Source organism: Scatophagus argus, chromosome 16, assembly GCF_020382885.2.
Source record: "Scatophagus argus isolate fScaArg1 chromosome 16, fScaArg1.pri, whole genome shotgun sequence".
Taxonomy (NCBI): domain Eukaryota; kingdom Metazoa; phylum Chordata; class Actinopteri; family Scatophagidae; genus Scatophagus; species Scatophagus argus.
In genome coordinates this window covers 5182044-5199249 of record NC_058508.1, presented here as the reverse complement: position 1 = coordinate 5199249, position 17206 = coordinate 5182044, and the positions used below count along the sequence as shown (strand labels likewise).

At 41.8% G+C, this 17206-nt stretch overlaps 1 protein-coding gene, 1 long non-coding RNA gene and 3 other non-coding genes across 5 annotated transcripts; all 5 read left to right on the top strand.

The window, feature by feature from the left end:
* Nucleotides 1-529: 529 nt before the first annotated feature.
* Nucleotides 530-5890, top strand: LOC124073534. The gene is made up of 5 exons (XM_046415819.1): nucleotides 530-546; nucleotides 799-877; nucleotides 3878-4003; nucleotides 4627-4949; nucleotides 5086-5890. The coding sequence occupies exons 1-5, from the start codon at nucleotides 530-532 to the stop codon at nucleotides 5318-5320; spliced, it is 780 nt and encodes a 259-aa protein (XP_046271775.1). The 3' UTR covers nucleotides 5321-5890.
* Nucleotides 5891-6031: 141 nt separating this feature from the next.
* LOC124072851 lies at nucleotides 6032-6608 on the top strand. Its single transcript, XR_006845610.1, has 3 exons — nucleotides 6032-6098; nucleotides 6336-6459; nucleotides 6596-6608. It is a non-coding gene; the product is annotated as an uncharacterized LOC124072851 (long non-coding RNA).
* Nucleotides 6609-10088: 3480 nt separating this feature from the next.
* Nucleotides 10089-10171, top strand: trnal-cag. Its single transcript has one exon. It is a non-coding gene; the product is annotated as a tRNA-Leu (tRNA).
* Nucleotides 10172-11706: 1535 nt separating this feature from the next.
* On the top strand, nucleotides 11707-11778 carry trnaq-uug. Its single transcript has one exon. It is a non-coding gene; the product is annotated as a tRNA-Gln (tRNA).
* A 742-nt stretch (nucleotides 11779-12520) lies between these two features.
* trnaq-cug lies at nucleotides 12521-12592 on the top strand. Its single transcript has one exon. It is a non-coding gene; the product is annotated as a tRNA-Gln (tRNA).
* Nucleotides 12593-17206: the final 4614 nt, after the last annotated feature.

The window sequence follows — 17206 nt, the reverse complement described above, 5'->3', positions numbered from 1 at the left end:
TGCAGCTTCCTTTCACGTGTGCACGTATTAAAACAGAGAAAGTGACGGCCATTTTATGCTGCCAGACTGCACCAGCAACAGCGAGGGAGAGATCGCAAGGAGTGAAGGTCAAGGCTGGATTAACTTTACTTGGTGAATAAATATTTTTTTAATTTTATATGTAACAGCAAGTAACTATCAGCGCTCAGTCCACTTTCACTATACTAAAATTGAACTGTCCGCAGCGTGTCTTGTCCTCAGCTTTTAGCTAGCTGGCTAATGTCTTCAAAGTAACTTAATTTTTAACATTGGAAGTGCATTGGAGTCAGCTATAAGGTGCCCAAATTTGTAGTCCCAGAACTGCTGTGGGAATGAATCTTCAGCCCTCGTGTTTGCAGACATATATCAGCTGACATTAGTGAGGAAGATGTTGTGGAAAACCGCTAGCCGTTAGCCGCTAACGCTAATAACAACAAATTAATTCGAACGGAAAAGCTCTAACTTGTTAGCTGTTAGCCACAAAAGTTAAAGACGATCTTGCAGTGGAAACATGGTTTGTGCGGCACAGTAGGCTCTATACCGACTTAGCTGATGTAACTAAGTCTTTTTAATGTTTGGTTTTGATGTTACAGTTTTTTGTTGTTTTTTTTTTGCAAATAAGAAACTGGTGATTTTGCATTGATCTGCAGTGATTTTGCAGTGATCTCTTAATTCTTTCTGTGGCTGCAGGTTAGTAATAAGCTGTTTATTTTGATCACATAACCATTTCTGGTATGATTTAATTCTAACTGTATTTTTCTTCTTCTTCTTGTTTTTCAGAAACGGAATAACTGGTCACAAGCTGGTCGTGGTGTACCTCGGAGAAGAGGAGGAGGAGAATCTCTTTAAAGAGCAGTTGGTAGGTAAATCTGACACAAAAAAACCAAAACTATACTTTGTGTTAGTCTTGTTTTTAATTGTTACTCATGTTTTTAATTCTGACATTGATTCTGACCTATTTGTGCTGGGTTGATGGGGATCTCACCAATGAAGCGTTGATGATCATTCTAACCAGAAGTAGAACATCTGATGCAGCACACGGATTGTGATCGAGGGAACAGAAGTCCTGGAAGATGTGGACGTACCCAGAGCCTGTGCCTTGCTCATGGGGCTGATCTACTCGCTCACTTTTGAAGTGTTTCAAAAGGTATTCCTTGAGCTGGATGGTCTGAAAGCAAGTCCGAAAAGTAAGTCTCTGAAAAGTAAACTCCTGTACTAAAAGATGTGAAAACTGTCCTAATTGGAAATGTTGCATTTATGTTTATACATTGTGTTTGTATGTTTGTAAAGTTTTTGCTGTATACACTTTTTCAGTACATGTTTTTCAGTATATTTAAAGTACTTGAAGTACAATTTAAGTTTACACCTGAAGTACACATGAAGTTCAGTAAAAGTTAATGTTAAGAGGATGAAAGGTGAGGAATTAGTTGATAAAAACAGTTTGTAACATGTGCCAGTTCATCACACTGTTTACATTTCAAGTAGTACATTATACTATAAGTATATTTTTCACGAGGTGAATTGAGTGAATGTTGAGGGGGATGAGAGGGTTTCTATTCTTCAAGTTGTTACTCTGCTTACCTATTTTGCTCTGAAACAGGGTATTTAGGCAGGGCTTTAGCATTTACCGCATCTGCAACCATGTCCTTCACCTGATATTGCTGGTTGATTGCAATAAAAATCGTTGTTGATAGAAGTTGGTTACAATAAATACAGTTTGACAGTAAAACTGGATTTGCCGTGTCTAATTTACTCTGACTTAAGTGAAATAAGTTACTAATACTAATACTAATAATTTGACCACTATTTAACACTAAAACTTTGATATAAAAATTGAGTTGGTTCAACATAATTAAGCTGTTGTAATTGTAAGTTGTAATAAGTCCAATTATAAAAGTCTCATGGGAAATGCTCAATAATGGCTTAGTTGGAATTACTTAAAAAGATAAATGCAAATTGTTACAACAATTTTTTTTTAAGTTAAGCCAGTGTATTTTTTTAGTGTTTCACTGTTGTTTAAGCACAGGTGGTTGCGCTCACAGCAGTCCACAAAGTCCACGATGACTGAGCTGTACTCCGTCTCATTCCCCTCAGACACATATCAGTACTTTATATCTGTGTTTGTGTAATTTTAAATCCTTTTAAATGACCACAGTATTGCGATTGCCTGACTTGAAAAATCAGTTTTGGAGCAAACTTTATTTGTTCTGTGTGCGGCATCAGAGATGCGTACGGCGCGTACGTGGGCGGCAAGAGCTGAACGATTTTGAACAGCTACGAACATTGCGAAAGCCTGATCTGTAACACCCAAGACTGACAAATGAGCACATTAAAATTTTGAATGTGTTTATTGACAGAGTGACAGAAAAAGCATCTGATTTTTTTTAATGAAGCATTATCGTCATGTGGTTTCTGAAGCTGTCAGACAGCTTCTTTGTCGCACTGAAGGTTGTATTTTTACGGACATATTAAGTTTTAATAAATTCCACAATGTAGAGGGAAGTGAACATCAACATTCAATAAAAACCTGCGTGTGCGCCTCATTAGGCTAATTAAAGCCGCACACACATCTTTTACACTCTGTGGTGTTTATGGAGCATAATGTACATAAACGCGTGAGAGCTGACAAAGCTGAGACACAGACTGAGTGAAAATCCCAAATCCTCTGTGAACACATGAAGAAATGAGCTTGAAACGCAGTGTGCGTGTCAAAGTGTTGCAGAAGCCTGCACAGATCGAATCAGTTCAAATAAAGAGTGAGAGCCAACTTGTAGCAGACAACACGATGAGGCCGCAGTCAGAGCTGTACATTCCTCTACAGTGAAATATGGATGGGATTTGAAATCCCACAGGTGAGACGCGCCTGTCAAACACACATGTGTACAGGATGGAAGGGCACGATTCCATGGTTGCCAGGTTTGGTCTCCAGGTGCATCATTCGTGTTCCAGCATCATTCAAAAACAAACAAACATCTGACGGTCAAGAAAGCTTTGCACAAGTTTTCAATCGGCTATTTTTGGAAAATTAGCGCTTCTACTGAGGATTTTTCCATCCTGTCAAGGTCCAAAGACTCCCTGAATAAGGCGAAAGTGACACAACGAACTTCCATCATGGAAAATGTGAGATTTTAATACTTTGAAAGTCTTATTGAATTTTGTCTGTATTTGAAATTCATGGCTGTAAAAAGCCTCAAAGTTCACTGATGTATTGCCAACAAGCTGTGTCATGAACACCCCCACCTCACCTCAGCCCGGGGGTCACATGGTACACACAATATCCTGTAGGAAAACTCCAGATGAATAAAGCAGAGAGAGATGAGGGACCCGTTCAGGCCAACGCATGCGTATTAAACACAGTGTAGGAGGCGGCAGTGATGGAGGAAGTATTCAGATAATAGTGGAACTGTTACTGTTAGACTGCGATGTATCATTACATTATTATTACTCATGTGTTAATGTGTAAGCAGAGTTTTAATAGTTGGTTGAGGTGAAACTTATTTTCAAGTAGGTTAATTTACAAGGCCTCATATTTCATAAATTCTTCACCTGTTTTGGATGCAAAACTCTTAATCTGGAGGGTAACAAGTAGCCAAAAGACACGAGTGTAGTTAAGTAAAAAGTACAATGTTGGATTGGGAGTCATTTTAACTGGAAAACGTTGGGAACATGAGCCCAGGGCCACCTTACAAGGGCCTTAAGGTGGAGCCTTTAATTGGCTGGAAAGTCAACAGGCCTTGGTGCTCAGAAATAATACTTTTTCAAGGAAGGTTATGAAATACACATTTTCAGTGCCACTTGGTGATTTTACTGCACTGGTTGAGCCTCATTCTAACACGTGTGTGTGTGTGTGTTGTTGCAGTGTGACGTTCCCGTCCATCTGGAAGATCATTCCTACTGGAGGAAGAGGAGACCCTCTGCTCGCCAGGCAATCCGAGCAGGGAAGAGTGGAGACCACAGCAAGTGTCTGTGCTGCAACACTGACCAGGTCAGATATCTGGCTGAAAATATTAAAGGAACATAACAAGTTTTTTACTCATTCACTGATCAGAAATTCTGTGTGAGAGCGAGAATTCTTTGCAGCCTAATAGACAGTAACACATCTGCTGAAGATCACCGCTGTGTGTGAGCTTATCTCTGACAATAATTAGCCATCATGTAGACATCCTCATATCAAATCACTGAGGAAAACATTCTTACAACAAGCAGAAAAAGTCTGTGTGGTTTATTTTGAAACTCCAACCCACAGAGTCTGTATGTCCTGGTCCACTCTTTTCACTCTACTGAAGTCTGTCAACATGATAAATTATCTTGTTGCTTTAAGAAATCAGCCTTTGTTTCCCTCAAAATAACAACACGTATTAACTGGCCTTTGTTAAAAACAATGACCTTCTCATCTTGAGATGTTGAGATGCTATTGAAACAACTGCAAGCTACGTCATTCTCAGCTTCCATGTGTTTTTATTGCCCTTGAAGCCAAATTGTTTGAGCAGTCAGGTGTAAAAACAGCTGAACAGAATATGTGAAGTGTCTTGGAATTTGACAAAGCAGTCCTCTCTAAACTTTGGAGCAGAGCCTGACATCCTCTCGTGTGCTGATGATCTTCCTCAGGTTCTGAATTTAACCTCCGGGCCTCAGCACTCTGCATCCACTGCCAACCTCTCCCGCAAGAGGAAACGAAGCTCTGCTCCTCTTCCTTCCAAACCTTCTACTGAACATCGTGTGACCGTCAATTTGGTCCCAAGCCTTCAGTCCACGATCCCACCTGCTGACCTGCCAGGGATATCAAATGTGCCTCCCAGCCCCCAGCCCTCCAGTGCTGATAAGCAGCTGAGCTCAGCTGGTGTAAACCGTGATGCTCCACTGAAAATACACAACTGCTCAGTGGAAGAATACCAGCAACTATACCATGGAGTGGTAGATGATATGCTGAGGTATGTCACTCTCTCAGTCAGATCATATGGCATTTGTCAAATTATTCCAATACTGACCACTCAGTCTTTCAATATATGCGTTTGTCAATCAAAAGTTTTGTGATTATTTAATTGCTTCACATTCCACGGCTCATAGATACAAGAGTGGCAGGGTTCGTCCGTACAGTTTAGAGCTGGGACGACGTATCAAGCAGAAGCTGTGGGAGAGACTGGATCGTCCCACGTTTACGTCATCAGCCAATGAAGACGGACTGGTGCACGTGGACGTATCATACGGGGTTGGAGTGTATCCTCCCCTGTATAATGTTGATACTTCTGGAGAACCAAGCCCTGAACAGCCACCAAACAAGAGAGCAAAAACCTCCAACTAAACCGAAAGCAGCAGTTCCACTGCCAACTTTATTTTATATTAGTTAAACAAGATCAAATACGTTTGTCAACTGTCAGAAAACTGTTCAAGCCAGCCTCAACCTCAACCAGCAACTAAATGAAATCATCTGCCAAACTCAAACAACCTCTGAAATCCAACTGGAGTAAGATGTTCCATCCTTCACCTGCAGTCTCCACCACCCGTGTTTAGAAATGAACTCTGCCTACTTAATACATCAACCGTCTGCTGACCGAGGCTCCACCTGCGGGCAGCAGACACCTGACTGCTCCGACTAGACCTGATTCCAACTCCTGCATGCGACCTCTCTCAGAAATCTACACCACTGCCTCCACCTACAGCCTGTGCCAGTAACCTGCACCCACCACTTCCACCTGAAGATTCGGGCAGAAATCTGTCAACTTTTACCCACAACCAGAAATATCTGCTGCCACCTCCACCTGGACATTCTGATGGATTGTTCAAGTCCTCCAAAGCCAAAGTCCGCTCCTTCACGGATCCTCTTCCAGAAACCTGCACCTCCTCCTCCTCTGCCTACAGATTCTGGAAGAAAAACTCAAACCTCCACCTGCAGTGTTTTCCATCATCTGCAAGCAGACTCTGCCAAATACCTCCGCCTCCATATACAGCTACACCATCCACCGATCTGGTGCAGCCGACAGTCACAGTTTGCTTCTTCCTGAAATCTCTACAGAGATGATGTCTCCCTTCTTCGGTCTTGAGCTGCCAAACTGAAACAAGCCGCCACTACAGCTGAATCAGTATGTGTACTGATATATTGTTACAGCGTTCACTGAAGATAAGCCATGTTGATTTTCCCAAATTTTAAAAATGTTTGTACTTAATGTTTCTCATGTAAACTGAAATCCAGTCAGTAAATTGCACAGAAAAGGTGCAGCAAACTAAAAGAGTGGCTACTGAAGAGTGAAAGCTACATGTGAGAGACGTTAATAACATGTTTTCAATACTTTAACAGGTTTTGTTTTGTGTCGTTTCAGACAAACATCAGCTGGTGGATCACTGCTGTTCCTAATGACAACATCAAACTGCTGCCTGGTCAGGTGCTGGAAATGATTTGGCACATCATCCAAAGACTTCACAGAACATCATGAACATGGTGATGTGAGTCACATACTCAGAATTCTTAGGAGATGTTCATGAACAAAATCAGTGTTTGTAAATGTATGTTAGAATTGATCAAGTCAGTTTGGAGCTTCACTGCTAGTTATATTATCCATTGCTCTACCTGTGCATTCAGACAGACTGCAGCGATTTGTGTCCTCCCTCATCTCCTGCCGGCATCCTCTTCCAGAAACCTGCACCTCCTCCTCAATCACCAACAGCTACTGGAAGAAAAATGCAGCACAAGGCCTCCACCTCAAGTGTTTTTGTCTTCCGCCTGCAGTCTCTGCCAAAAACCTGCACTTTGACCTCCATCTGCATCCTCTGGCTCTGCAGATTCTTCAAGACAGCTGCGGCTCCAGTGTCCACCATCACACGTGAACGTGTGAACAGCCTACAGTGGTGCCTCCACCCGTAAATTCACGGAGACAGACTCAGCTCAATCCAAGGCTCCACCTCGGTCTTCTGTTAGTAATCTGTAGCTTCCTCACCTGCAGATTCTGGCAGGAACCTGCTGCTTTGCCCATCGGCATATTTTGGGAGACAAAAGCCTCCGCCTCCTCCTATGGCTTATGCAAGAAACCTGCAGTTTCCTCCACCTGTAGATTCTTGCAGACAGCTGCACCTGGGACATGCTCTTCCATTATATGCCAGCAGCCTGCATTGCCACCTGTAGATCTACGCAGTCAGACGCAGCACATGTCTCTAGCTCCAGTATGTGCCATGAAGCTCGTGATGTCGTTTCCAGCTCCAGTTCATAACAGACGGCTGCACCACATTCCACCTGCTACAGACTCTGCCAGGAACCTGCACCTCCTCCTCATACTCCTCCTCCTCCACCTACAGAGTCTGGTAGAAAAGTGCAGACCAAACCTCCACCTACAGTGCCTTCCGTTGCTCGCAGACTTTGCCAAAAAACTGCACTGTTTTCATCACCTGCAGACTCTTGCGGACCATTGCAACCTTCATCTCTGGCCTCAGCTAGAAATCTGTACTTTCCTCCAATTGCAGATTCCAGCCAAGTGCCATAGTTTGGACCTCTGGCCTCTGCCAGCTAACTGCAGCTTCATCAGCTTGCATATTCTGGCAAACCTTTGCAGACGACTGCAACCTGACACTCCGCCTCTGGCCTCTGCTACTAATCTGTAGTTTCCTCCACCTGCAGATTTTTGCAGACACCTGAAGAAAAAATGTCCTCCTCCATCCTATGCCAAAAAATGACATCGCTGTCATCACCACGCATCACCAGTACCAGTCTCTCGCTCCAACCTGTGCCACTACCCTTCTGATGTCACCTCCAGTTTATGACAGACATCTGCACCATGATCCTCCACCTATAGACACTACCAAGAGCTGCTCCTCCTCCTGTTCCATCAGCAGATTCTGGTAGAAAAGTGCAGCTCAATCCTCCTCCTTCAGTGTCTTCCATTTTGCAGACTTTGCCAAACATCTGCATGGCTGCCTCCACCTGCAGACTTTTGCAGAGATCTGCAACCTGACACTCCACCTCTGGCCTCTGCTAGTAATCCGTAGCATCCTAAATATGCAGATTCTGGCAGACTTCCTGAGTTTGACACGCCACCCACAGCCGTTATAAGCAACCTGCAGCTTCCTCCACCTGTGGATCCTTGCAGACAGCTGAAGCTCCAATGTCCAGCATCATGTGCCACCAACCTAAAGACTGTGGTGGAAAGCTGTGCCATTGACCTCAACCTACAGACTCTCTCAGCAACCTGCATCTTCCACCTCCACCATACTTGTGCACAGTTGTCTCTCTCTCTCTCTCACAACCCAACCGGTCAAGGCAGATGGCCGCCCTCACTGAGCCGGGGTCTGCTCCGAGGTTTCTGCCTTTTCAAAGGAAGTTTTTCCTCGCCACTGTCGCCGAGTGCTTGCTCACGGGGGTTTTGTTGGGTCCTCCTGCTTCCAGACACCTGTGCCTTGTCCTGCATCTACATATTCTAGAAGAGTATGGGAGTCCAAACATCCACCTGCAGAGTTTTTCATCTTCTGCCTGCAGTTTACAGCTCCATCATAATCATCCTACAGGCTCTGTCAGCAACCTACACCTCCTTCTCCACCTGAAGATTCTAACAGACAGCAATGGGCCTAAAACTCTGCCTACAACCTTTGCCAGAGACATCCAGTGCTACCTCCACCATTCTTTCAGATAACTGTGTCTCAGTGCGTCCACCTCCAGAGACTTACAACTCCTGCTCGCAAACTCCTGTTCCAGAAAGCTGCATTGCCACCTGCATCAGCTGACAGCAAAAAGACACAGCAGATTCATGCAGATACATGCAGCACGAGCCTCCACCTCCACCTCCACCTCCTGTCACTAAGCCACAGTCGCTGCTTTCACTTGAAGATTCTGGGGCTCAAAATTCAGAGACTTTCAACACCCTGCAGTCGCCACCTCCTCCCGTCTACAGCAGACACCACCTGCAGCTCCTCTTCCTGAAAACTTCACATAGATGACGTCTCCCTTCTTCAGTCTTCGGTAGCCAAAGTCAAACAAGCTGCAGACACAGCTGATTCAGTACGTATACTGATGTATTATTGCAGTATTCACTGAAGATCAGCCATGTTGCTTTATTTTTCCAGGAAAAAGACATGTCAAACTATGTGTGGCTGGTGAAACATGAACGCTCAGTATTTTGACTGCTTTTGTTTTGTATTGTTTCAGACAAACATGAGCTGATGGATCACTGAGGTTCCTAATAACATCATAACATCATCAGAGTCTCCTGGCCAGCTGCCAATCATGGTGAAATGATTTGGCATGTCAGCAAAAGACTTCACAGAAAATCATGATTGTGGTGAGATAAGTCACATATTAGCAATTCTTATAAATTTTTGTTAAGGTGTATGCTGCCGATCTAATTAGTTTTTCTAATGGAAATAATTAGTTGTCCTCTGTTTTCCTTCCCTTTTGGATTGTTTGCTCCTCCCCTAATTAGCTCTGCCTATGTCTCCTTACCTGCCCTCTATATACCTGTGCTCTCCCTGTGTGTGTGTTGTCAGGATGTGTGTGGTTGCTGTCATCCCTGTGAGCCCTGTGTTCCCTGCTTTTGGATTCTGGATTATTTGTTTGGACCATTTTTACCTGGACTCCCAGCTGCCTGTTGTTTCCTTCTGTTCCTTTTAAAAATACTTTAATTAAACTTTCTTTTCTTCACTTTATCCCTCACTCTGTGTCTGCATTTTGGGTCCTGGTCTTTGGACTGACTCTAAGAGAATAACAAAAGCCCTTAAAGTCAGTCACAGTTAAATCTCAAAGCACTTCAAGCTGTTTTGGCTTATAATGTGTCTTCAATAGGATTGTTCTTATCAGGACTGAGTGGGAATGAAACCAGCCAGCCCACATCACATCCTGTTAAAAACACAGTAAAATAGTGCATATATACAGAGTTGGGATTTCTTTGGAGGAGAATTTAAGAAGAAGAAAAGACTTCCTGCCACGAGTGTCTCATTTGGCTTTTGTGCTGAGAGGTAAAGTAGATCCTTCAAAAATATGTTCTAACACACTAAGAGAGCATAATTAAAACCGCAGGTACTTTGAGAAAGTACCATGTGCAAATACTGTATAAGTTGCGAAATTGTGAAGTGATTTTTCAGTACCTGAAGTAGTCAGGATGGCCGAGCGGTCTAAGGCGCTGCGTTCAGGTCGCAGTCTCCTCTGGAGGCGTGGGTTCGAATCCCACTTCTGACAGCTTGTTTTCACTGTAACCTCTGTGTGTCTTGTTATGGAGGCTGCTGAGGCGCAACCTCTGACAGTAAGATCACACGGGCTGGTTTTACACAGTCTCAAACAAAACAATGTAAGCGGCCTGTTTTAGAAAGCAGCTTTAGCAGAAACTGAGTAAACTGAGCCTGAAATGAGAGAAACTCTGGCTTAACCTTTTCATTAATGAAGGTCCCTCAAGTCCCGAGCAGAGGAGTCGCTCAAACCCATTTCAGAAAGAGAGGTAAGTTATTCTCCGAGTAAGATGCCGTGATAACTCAGTCTGGGAGCAGCTTTTCTTCAGTGGACGCTGAGTTTCTGTCTGTCTCCTCCCCTTTACAGAGCTGAAGCGCTGCATTCATTCATTCATTCATTCATTCATTCTGTCACACACATGCAGCCGGGCTAAATCACGCACACAACTTCAAATACAGTTTTTGTTGTGGGTATCTTTAATTGTCTTTCCCAAAAAATTTAAGGTGCTCTTCTCACAGAGAAACAAAATGAGTAAAGGGTTTTGTCTGGTTATTGAATACAAAAATGAACTGGTATTACTCAAAGCAAATTAAAAAGGAATCCAGTACTGTTCCTGTATAACTACAGCAAAAGATGCAGCACAGCTGCAGTGCACATACAGCGTAACTACGGCACACCTACAGCACCAATACGGCTGTGGCTCTCGAATTCACAGGTAACGAGCTCTGGTGGCCCACATGTCACGTTTTCATTCCACCAGCACCTGAAATCGTCCACAGCAGTAGCTACTGCCTGCCACGCAGCGTGTGCTGTTGCGCTTCTGTTCGTTTTCCGGAGTATCCTGACCCTTCAACAAGCACATGACTCAGACAGAAACGGGGAAACTACACCCCCTGCTGGCGAACAGTGAAATCTACAGTGGTACTGCTGAAGCTGGAAATCGTATTTTCTGTGGTTTTATGCTTTACAAATTTAAATTTCTGCATTTACCATCTGGTTCCACACATTTCAGTGGAGACCGACCGAGTAATTACTATTAAAATGGCATGTCCTGTTATCGAGGATCCTATGGATGAGGAGGCTGCTTTAGTTCGCAGGGAGAGGAGGAGAGACTGGGTTGTTTGTCTCGTCCTGATGACTTCTTAGCTGAGTGATACCGTTTTCCTTCCTTGGTCTTGGCTCAGGGAAATCTCCTGTGCCTCTGTCAGAGGTGGTGGTCCTCCACCCGTTTTTCCCGGGCCTCCGCCCTTTTTCTGTTGGCCGAGTAGACGTCAAATGTTGCTTTCCTCAACCCCACTTAATTAATGGAACAGGACAGATGAGGACATTTATTATTATTATGTTAGGGTAAAGTTGCTTCACTTTGAAATAGCCACTGAACGATGTCAGATGTTATTACAGTAAGATACAACCATGAGCCTGATATGCTTAAGCCTTACCTGACTGAATTATATTTTTATAGTTCATTTATAGCTGCTTCCCCTGAGGAATTGCACTCATATAAGAATTAATTTTTACCTGTGATAACCTGTGCTCACCTGTGTGGGGGTTCCATGGTGTAATGGTTAGCACTCTGGGCTTTGAATCCAGTAATCCGAGTTCAAGTCTCGGTGGAACCTGATCTCAAGAGAGTTTTAAATGTCAGAGAGCTGCTTCTGTATCAGTTGAGCTTTGAGTGGGTGACAGACTTCCACTGCTTTGATTTCCTGCCTGACAATTCAAATTATTTGCTTAAGTTCAGCTCTGTTGTGAAACCACCTGATTTTAAGATTATTTCACTATTTTTACTTACTTTTACCTTTAGGATGATTTATTCATTCATTTCTTTTTCCAGTCTTTTAATGTCCTTGTTCTTTAATCAGTTCTCTTGTGATTCACAAATGACCACTGCCATTTCTGTACAATAAGTCCGTCAGCACTGTGACCACAAAGAAATCTTTGTAGGTGTATTCTTGTCTGTGTATACACAGTTAGGTCCCAATGTACTGGGACAAGTACAAGGTTGCATCTGGCCTCTGCACAGCACCACACTGAATTGGAAATGAAGAAGACTTTAATTAAAGAGCTTTGACAAAAGTGTGGGATTAACTGTTTAGGAATTACAGCTGTTTTTATACACCCACCCCCGTTTTTGGTGGCTCATGAATGATGGGACAAAGTATCTGGAACACGTGCACAAGACCAAAGACTGAGTTTCCTCCTTTCAGATGCTTTTGTGTTTTCGAGGTCGTGGTAAAACACTGGATTTTGGAGTGAGTTGCTGGTCCAAGTGAGATGGTTCAAGTATTTGAAGTCAGGATGACACACATGCTGAGATCATGGAAGCCACTGTGTGCTGCATGTGTGCTGCATGTGTGCAGAGGTTCCATGGTGTAATGGTTAGCACTCTGGACTCTGAATCCAGCGATCCGAGTTCAAATCTCGGTGGAACCTGCTCTTTAATACCAGTTAAGGGTGCAGTCTACACAAGTAGTGTGTCCCTGAGACCTTATTGATGAGCTCTTTTGGAACGAATTTGCAAAAGACTGCTCAGTGTGCATAGAGGTCCTGTGGTTTAATGGTGAGCACTCTGGACACAGACAGAGACGCATAGCAACAGCAACAATGAAAGAGTACAGGAGTGATAAAAAACAACAATGTAATAAAAATAAGAAATAAGACTAAGGGACAACAGCAGGTGTGTCAAGCAGGACCGCAGCAGGAGGTCCAAACACCAATTGATTGTAACCGTATAAATTTACTTTTTATGCCCATAAATTACTTTTTTTCAGTCTTACTGTTAGAACTTTATTTAGCACAGTGACACACTTTGTCCATGCACAGATAGATAAGATAAGAGATAAGTTTCCTCCTTTGAGATGCTTTGCCTTCACTGCATTCTTTGTGCCTTCAGTAAGTGAAAAGCTCTAATTATCTCTATGTATAGATGCGCTATATTGCCAAAAGTATTCGCTCATCTGCTCTTACACGCATATGAACTTTAATGACACCCATTCGCAGTCCACAGGGTTTAACATGACGTCGGCCCACACTTTCAGTGACACCTGAAGAAATCTGAATCTACAGGACAAAGACACGTGTGTGTGTGTGTGTGCGTGTTTTGATGACATTTGGTTTTGTATCGGGACTTTTGTCAGTATTTCATTTTCCAAGCGTCTGAGCCTCCATCCAGTTGGTGTTGAAGTGGAGAGGAGAGAGTGGATCATGTGGAGGTGAGGAGGGGACTGTCTGCTGTTCATGAGAGGAGCTTCCCTCTACTCCACCTGCTGCTGTCAGCCACATTTCATCTTCATTCATCAAATCCAGCAGGATGTGCTTTTAGATTTGATTATTTTAGCTGACAAGACGTCACAGTGGACACTGGACTTCATTTCACTGCATCCAACAGACTGAATAAACAGAAATGATACTTTCTTCATATTTATCTTTTATTTTATTAAAGACTTTAAGCAGGAAGTCGTGACATTCATATTTGTTTTATTGGCAAAGCTACAGATGTGTTCCTGATTTCATTGTGCCATTTAGCTGAGTGGAAAATCTCCTGAGGTTTGATCTGTGACTTTCAGCCTGAATTTGTCTTCACTTCTTGTCTGAATATTATTCAGTAGTAATCTGCGTAATCTTAAAAAAATAAAACAATCCGAAATCCGTCCAGACAGCTGTGATGGTGCTGGACTCATCCAGATGTTTTTACTGGGTACAACTGGATTCTACTGTAAAAACGATAACTAGTAATTGTGGATTCCATTAAAGTTTTCAAATTAAAGTGACTCAGAAATAAAGCTTTCCATTTACAAAAACTTGTCTGCCCAACAAATTTCTCTCATTGTTGTCCTAACTAAGATTTTCCAAACAGCACAACAAAGATGATCAACTTTGGAGTAGATGTTTTGAGTTAAGTCGGGAACCAGCGGGAAACCCCATAGATGAGTGACGTGCGCATGCACACATGGTCATGATGGCGGACATTTTCTGTGCTGAAAACCCCCCAAGAAAAGTTGACCAAACGTGGTCAAACGTGGCCAAAGTTGGAAGTGAACTGCATTATTTCGACCATTACGGATTTTCGCCTGGTCTGCGGTTTGAGTGTGGTGTTTGGACATTTTGTGGACAGAAGCGGGAGTTGACGACCATTTTGCCCCAGCAGGTAAGCTAACTAAGTGTGTTGTTAGGGTTTTCTACAAGCGCTTAGCGACATTTCCAGCCCTTCACCTCCTGCTATGCTAAGGTTTTATTTCAGAGCATCGGCCCAGCTCGTTCGACCCCCACAAAAAGTAATGTTTGATTCTTTTTAATGTTAATCACGTCTGAAATTCAGATACAGACTTTCATCACTAAATGGCTTTTTTACTGCACGTCTGCCGTGGTAAAGCTTATTAGCTTATTACCCGTTTTGTAATCGGTTTTAATGTTGTCCTTGTGTGGAGACATGATGTTAGCATTGACCAACAAACAAACTGCCGCCCATGTAAGCTAGGCGGGCGTCGTCATGCAGACGCTTTCATGGGTCGGTGTACGGCAGACGTGCGCCAATTATATGACAGTGATGTAAGTAGCTTGCATATTAGCTAACGTTGTTTTTCTTTTTCTCAATAGACTCCGTTTATCCGGTGCTGCACTGTTACTTTCCAATAATGTATAAAGCTAACTGGACAGTTTGACAGCTGGTGTGACACTGTCTAATGTCCTTAATTACTGTAAGTTAATTGTCACATACAAATTAAAGTTGAGCCTGCTTCATGCTCTGTGTTATAAGATTGCTCCATTTTCAGAGCTTTTTACATAATGGGAAAGGAGGCAGAATATTTGAGGAATAATTGTTGTGTGTTGTTGATGTCACGTTACAGATAGTATTAATTTTTTCATAGTTATTGTATTTTTATCATAGTAACAAAGACAAATGTTTGAATTCACGTTTGCATTTATGTTACATGTTATGTATGTTATCAATGATATGCCTGATATAGAAGAATGGTCATATATAAGTTAATATGATTCCCCACATACTTTTTTTGTGTTGCCTCTGGTTTTGGCTTGTTGATGTATTCAGCTCCTGCATCTAGGGATTCCTTCTGTGTTAATAATAATAATAATAATAATAAAGGCTGTTACAATTAGATTTCAGGCAAGTAGGGCTGCAGGCGATGTTGATAAAATTCTTATCATGATATATATTTTTGTCATATCAGGAGATTTCAATCCCAATAATAAGTTTAACATAATAGTCTAATGTGCAATACTTCAAAGTCTCTTTAAACTTTTAGGTTTTCTTATAAGTACATTCAGAATATATTACAATGTTTTTGACCAAATACTTTCATTAATTATTAATTATTAATTAATAATTATTGCAACAATATTATCGTAATCATCAGTCATATGGATATAACAACTAAATGGGTAAAAGAAAATAATAGAACATCAAGGACAGTCTGGTAAGTTAGGAAAATCACATTGGCCATTTGATATATCCTCTTCTCCCTGCATGACAAATTCACCCTGGATATTGCCTGTTCAGTCATGGAACATCACAAATTGGGGAAATGGAGCTGTATTGTTATTTTATGTTTACAAATTACAGGGACTGTTGCAAAAGTGCTTTTAGCAAAACTGATTGTGTCCTATGTGTCTCTTGTGTTTCAGGGGTGGATTTCATGCAGTGCAGATTTCGCAAGTTCACAAGCTCAAGTCAAGAGACTCTTCTGAAACATTTTCGCCTTCATCACAGACAAGGTACACATTGGCCTTGCATTCACACAGACTGTGTATGTGTATTAAAAACACCTGGAGCATTACGATCACACCTCTCAAGATCACACTCAATAGTGAAAATCCACAAAAATTCAACATTTCAATGTGAATTGTGTGATTTTAAGGAGATTTGCAGTGAAAAAACTTTTTTGAACCATCTTGAACATGATTTAAAGAACCAAGAAACTGTACAATGTCCCTTTCTAAGGTGTACCTTTAAAACAAAGTCAGAGGAATCTATGTTGTTGACAATATATGGTGATATTTTGTCATGCAGAACTGGTGTTTTACCTGTTAGTTCCCTGTTCATTGATGGTAAAATTTTTAAGAACTAGTTCATAGTTTAACTGCTCTAGTTCATCATAATTATGCCCATGTAAACCTTCAGTGTTTGGGTACTCTGCCAATCATATGTGGCACTATTCTATTTAATGTGCAAGTGGTCAAGTTCAACTTTTACAAGACAGTCAGGGTGTGTTGTATGAGTGACTATGTGTTGCTGGACACTTTTTCCCCCATACTTTTCTTTTTTGGTTCTGAACTTCAATTTTAATGTCTCTGCTGCGGTGCTCAAAGCAACCCAAAAAAGAAACCTGCAATACTTTTTTACAGAAATTGACCTGACTACCCATGGCGTTCTGAAATGTACTTGAGGCACTGTTCAACAAAATAAATAAGATTTCAGATAACATTGAGTTGTGCTTTGTTTTATTCAATATCTATTTATTGAGCATTTTTCAAAAATAATTACAGCAACATACATTTTTCTTTATTTATATTGGTAAATTTTCAGCTCACTGGAGTAAGAATTGTATGTGTATTCAACAAGAATATCTGCATTTGGTGAAGGCAGAAATACATGGCACTGAAACCAGAATTTCTTCGTTAGCCTTCCAGGATTATCCTAATTAAGTGAACAAGAAGATTCAAGTTGGCAGAACTCCTGTCAGCACTTGTAAATCTTACTTAAGTTAACAACAGTAGGCAAAAGTTGATAAAAGTCAAAAATCTCTTGCATCACGTTGTCTTGATATTTTACGTTTTCTCAGCTTTTTTTTTTTTTTTTTTTATACACTGTGGAACAACAAAAGTCCTGGTAGTCAATTACACTTATACCCTGACTGATCGTGTCAACACGTAGAAAATCTTAAATGATTAATGAAATGACTGCGGCTGAGCGACGTACGTAAAATGTATCTCACAGGACATCAGCACTCAGGGTCCTGCAGAAACACGGATTACTTTTAATGACATGTGAAGGACTTTTTGGGTAAAAGTCGTTAATCTAACCTGTTA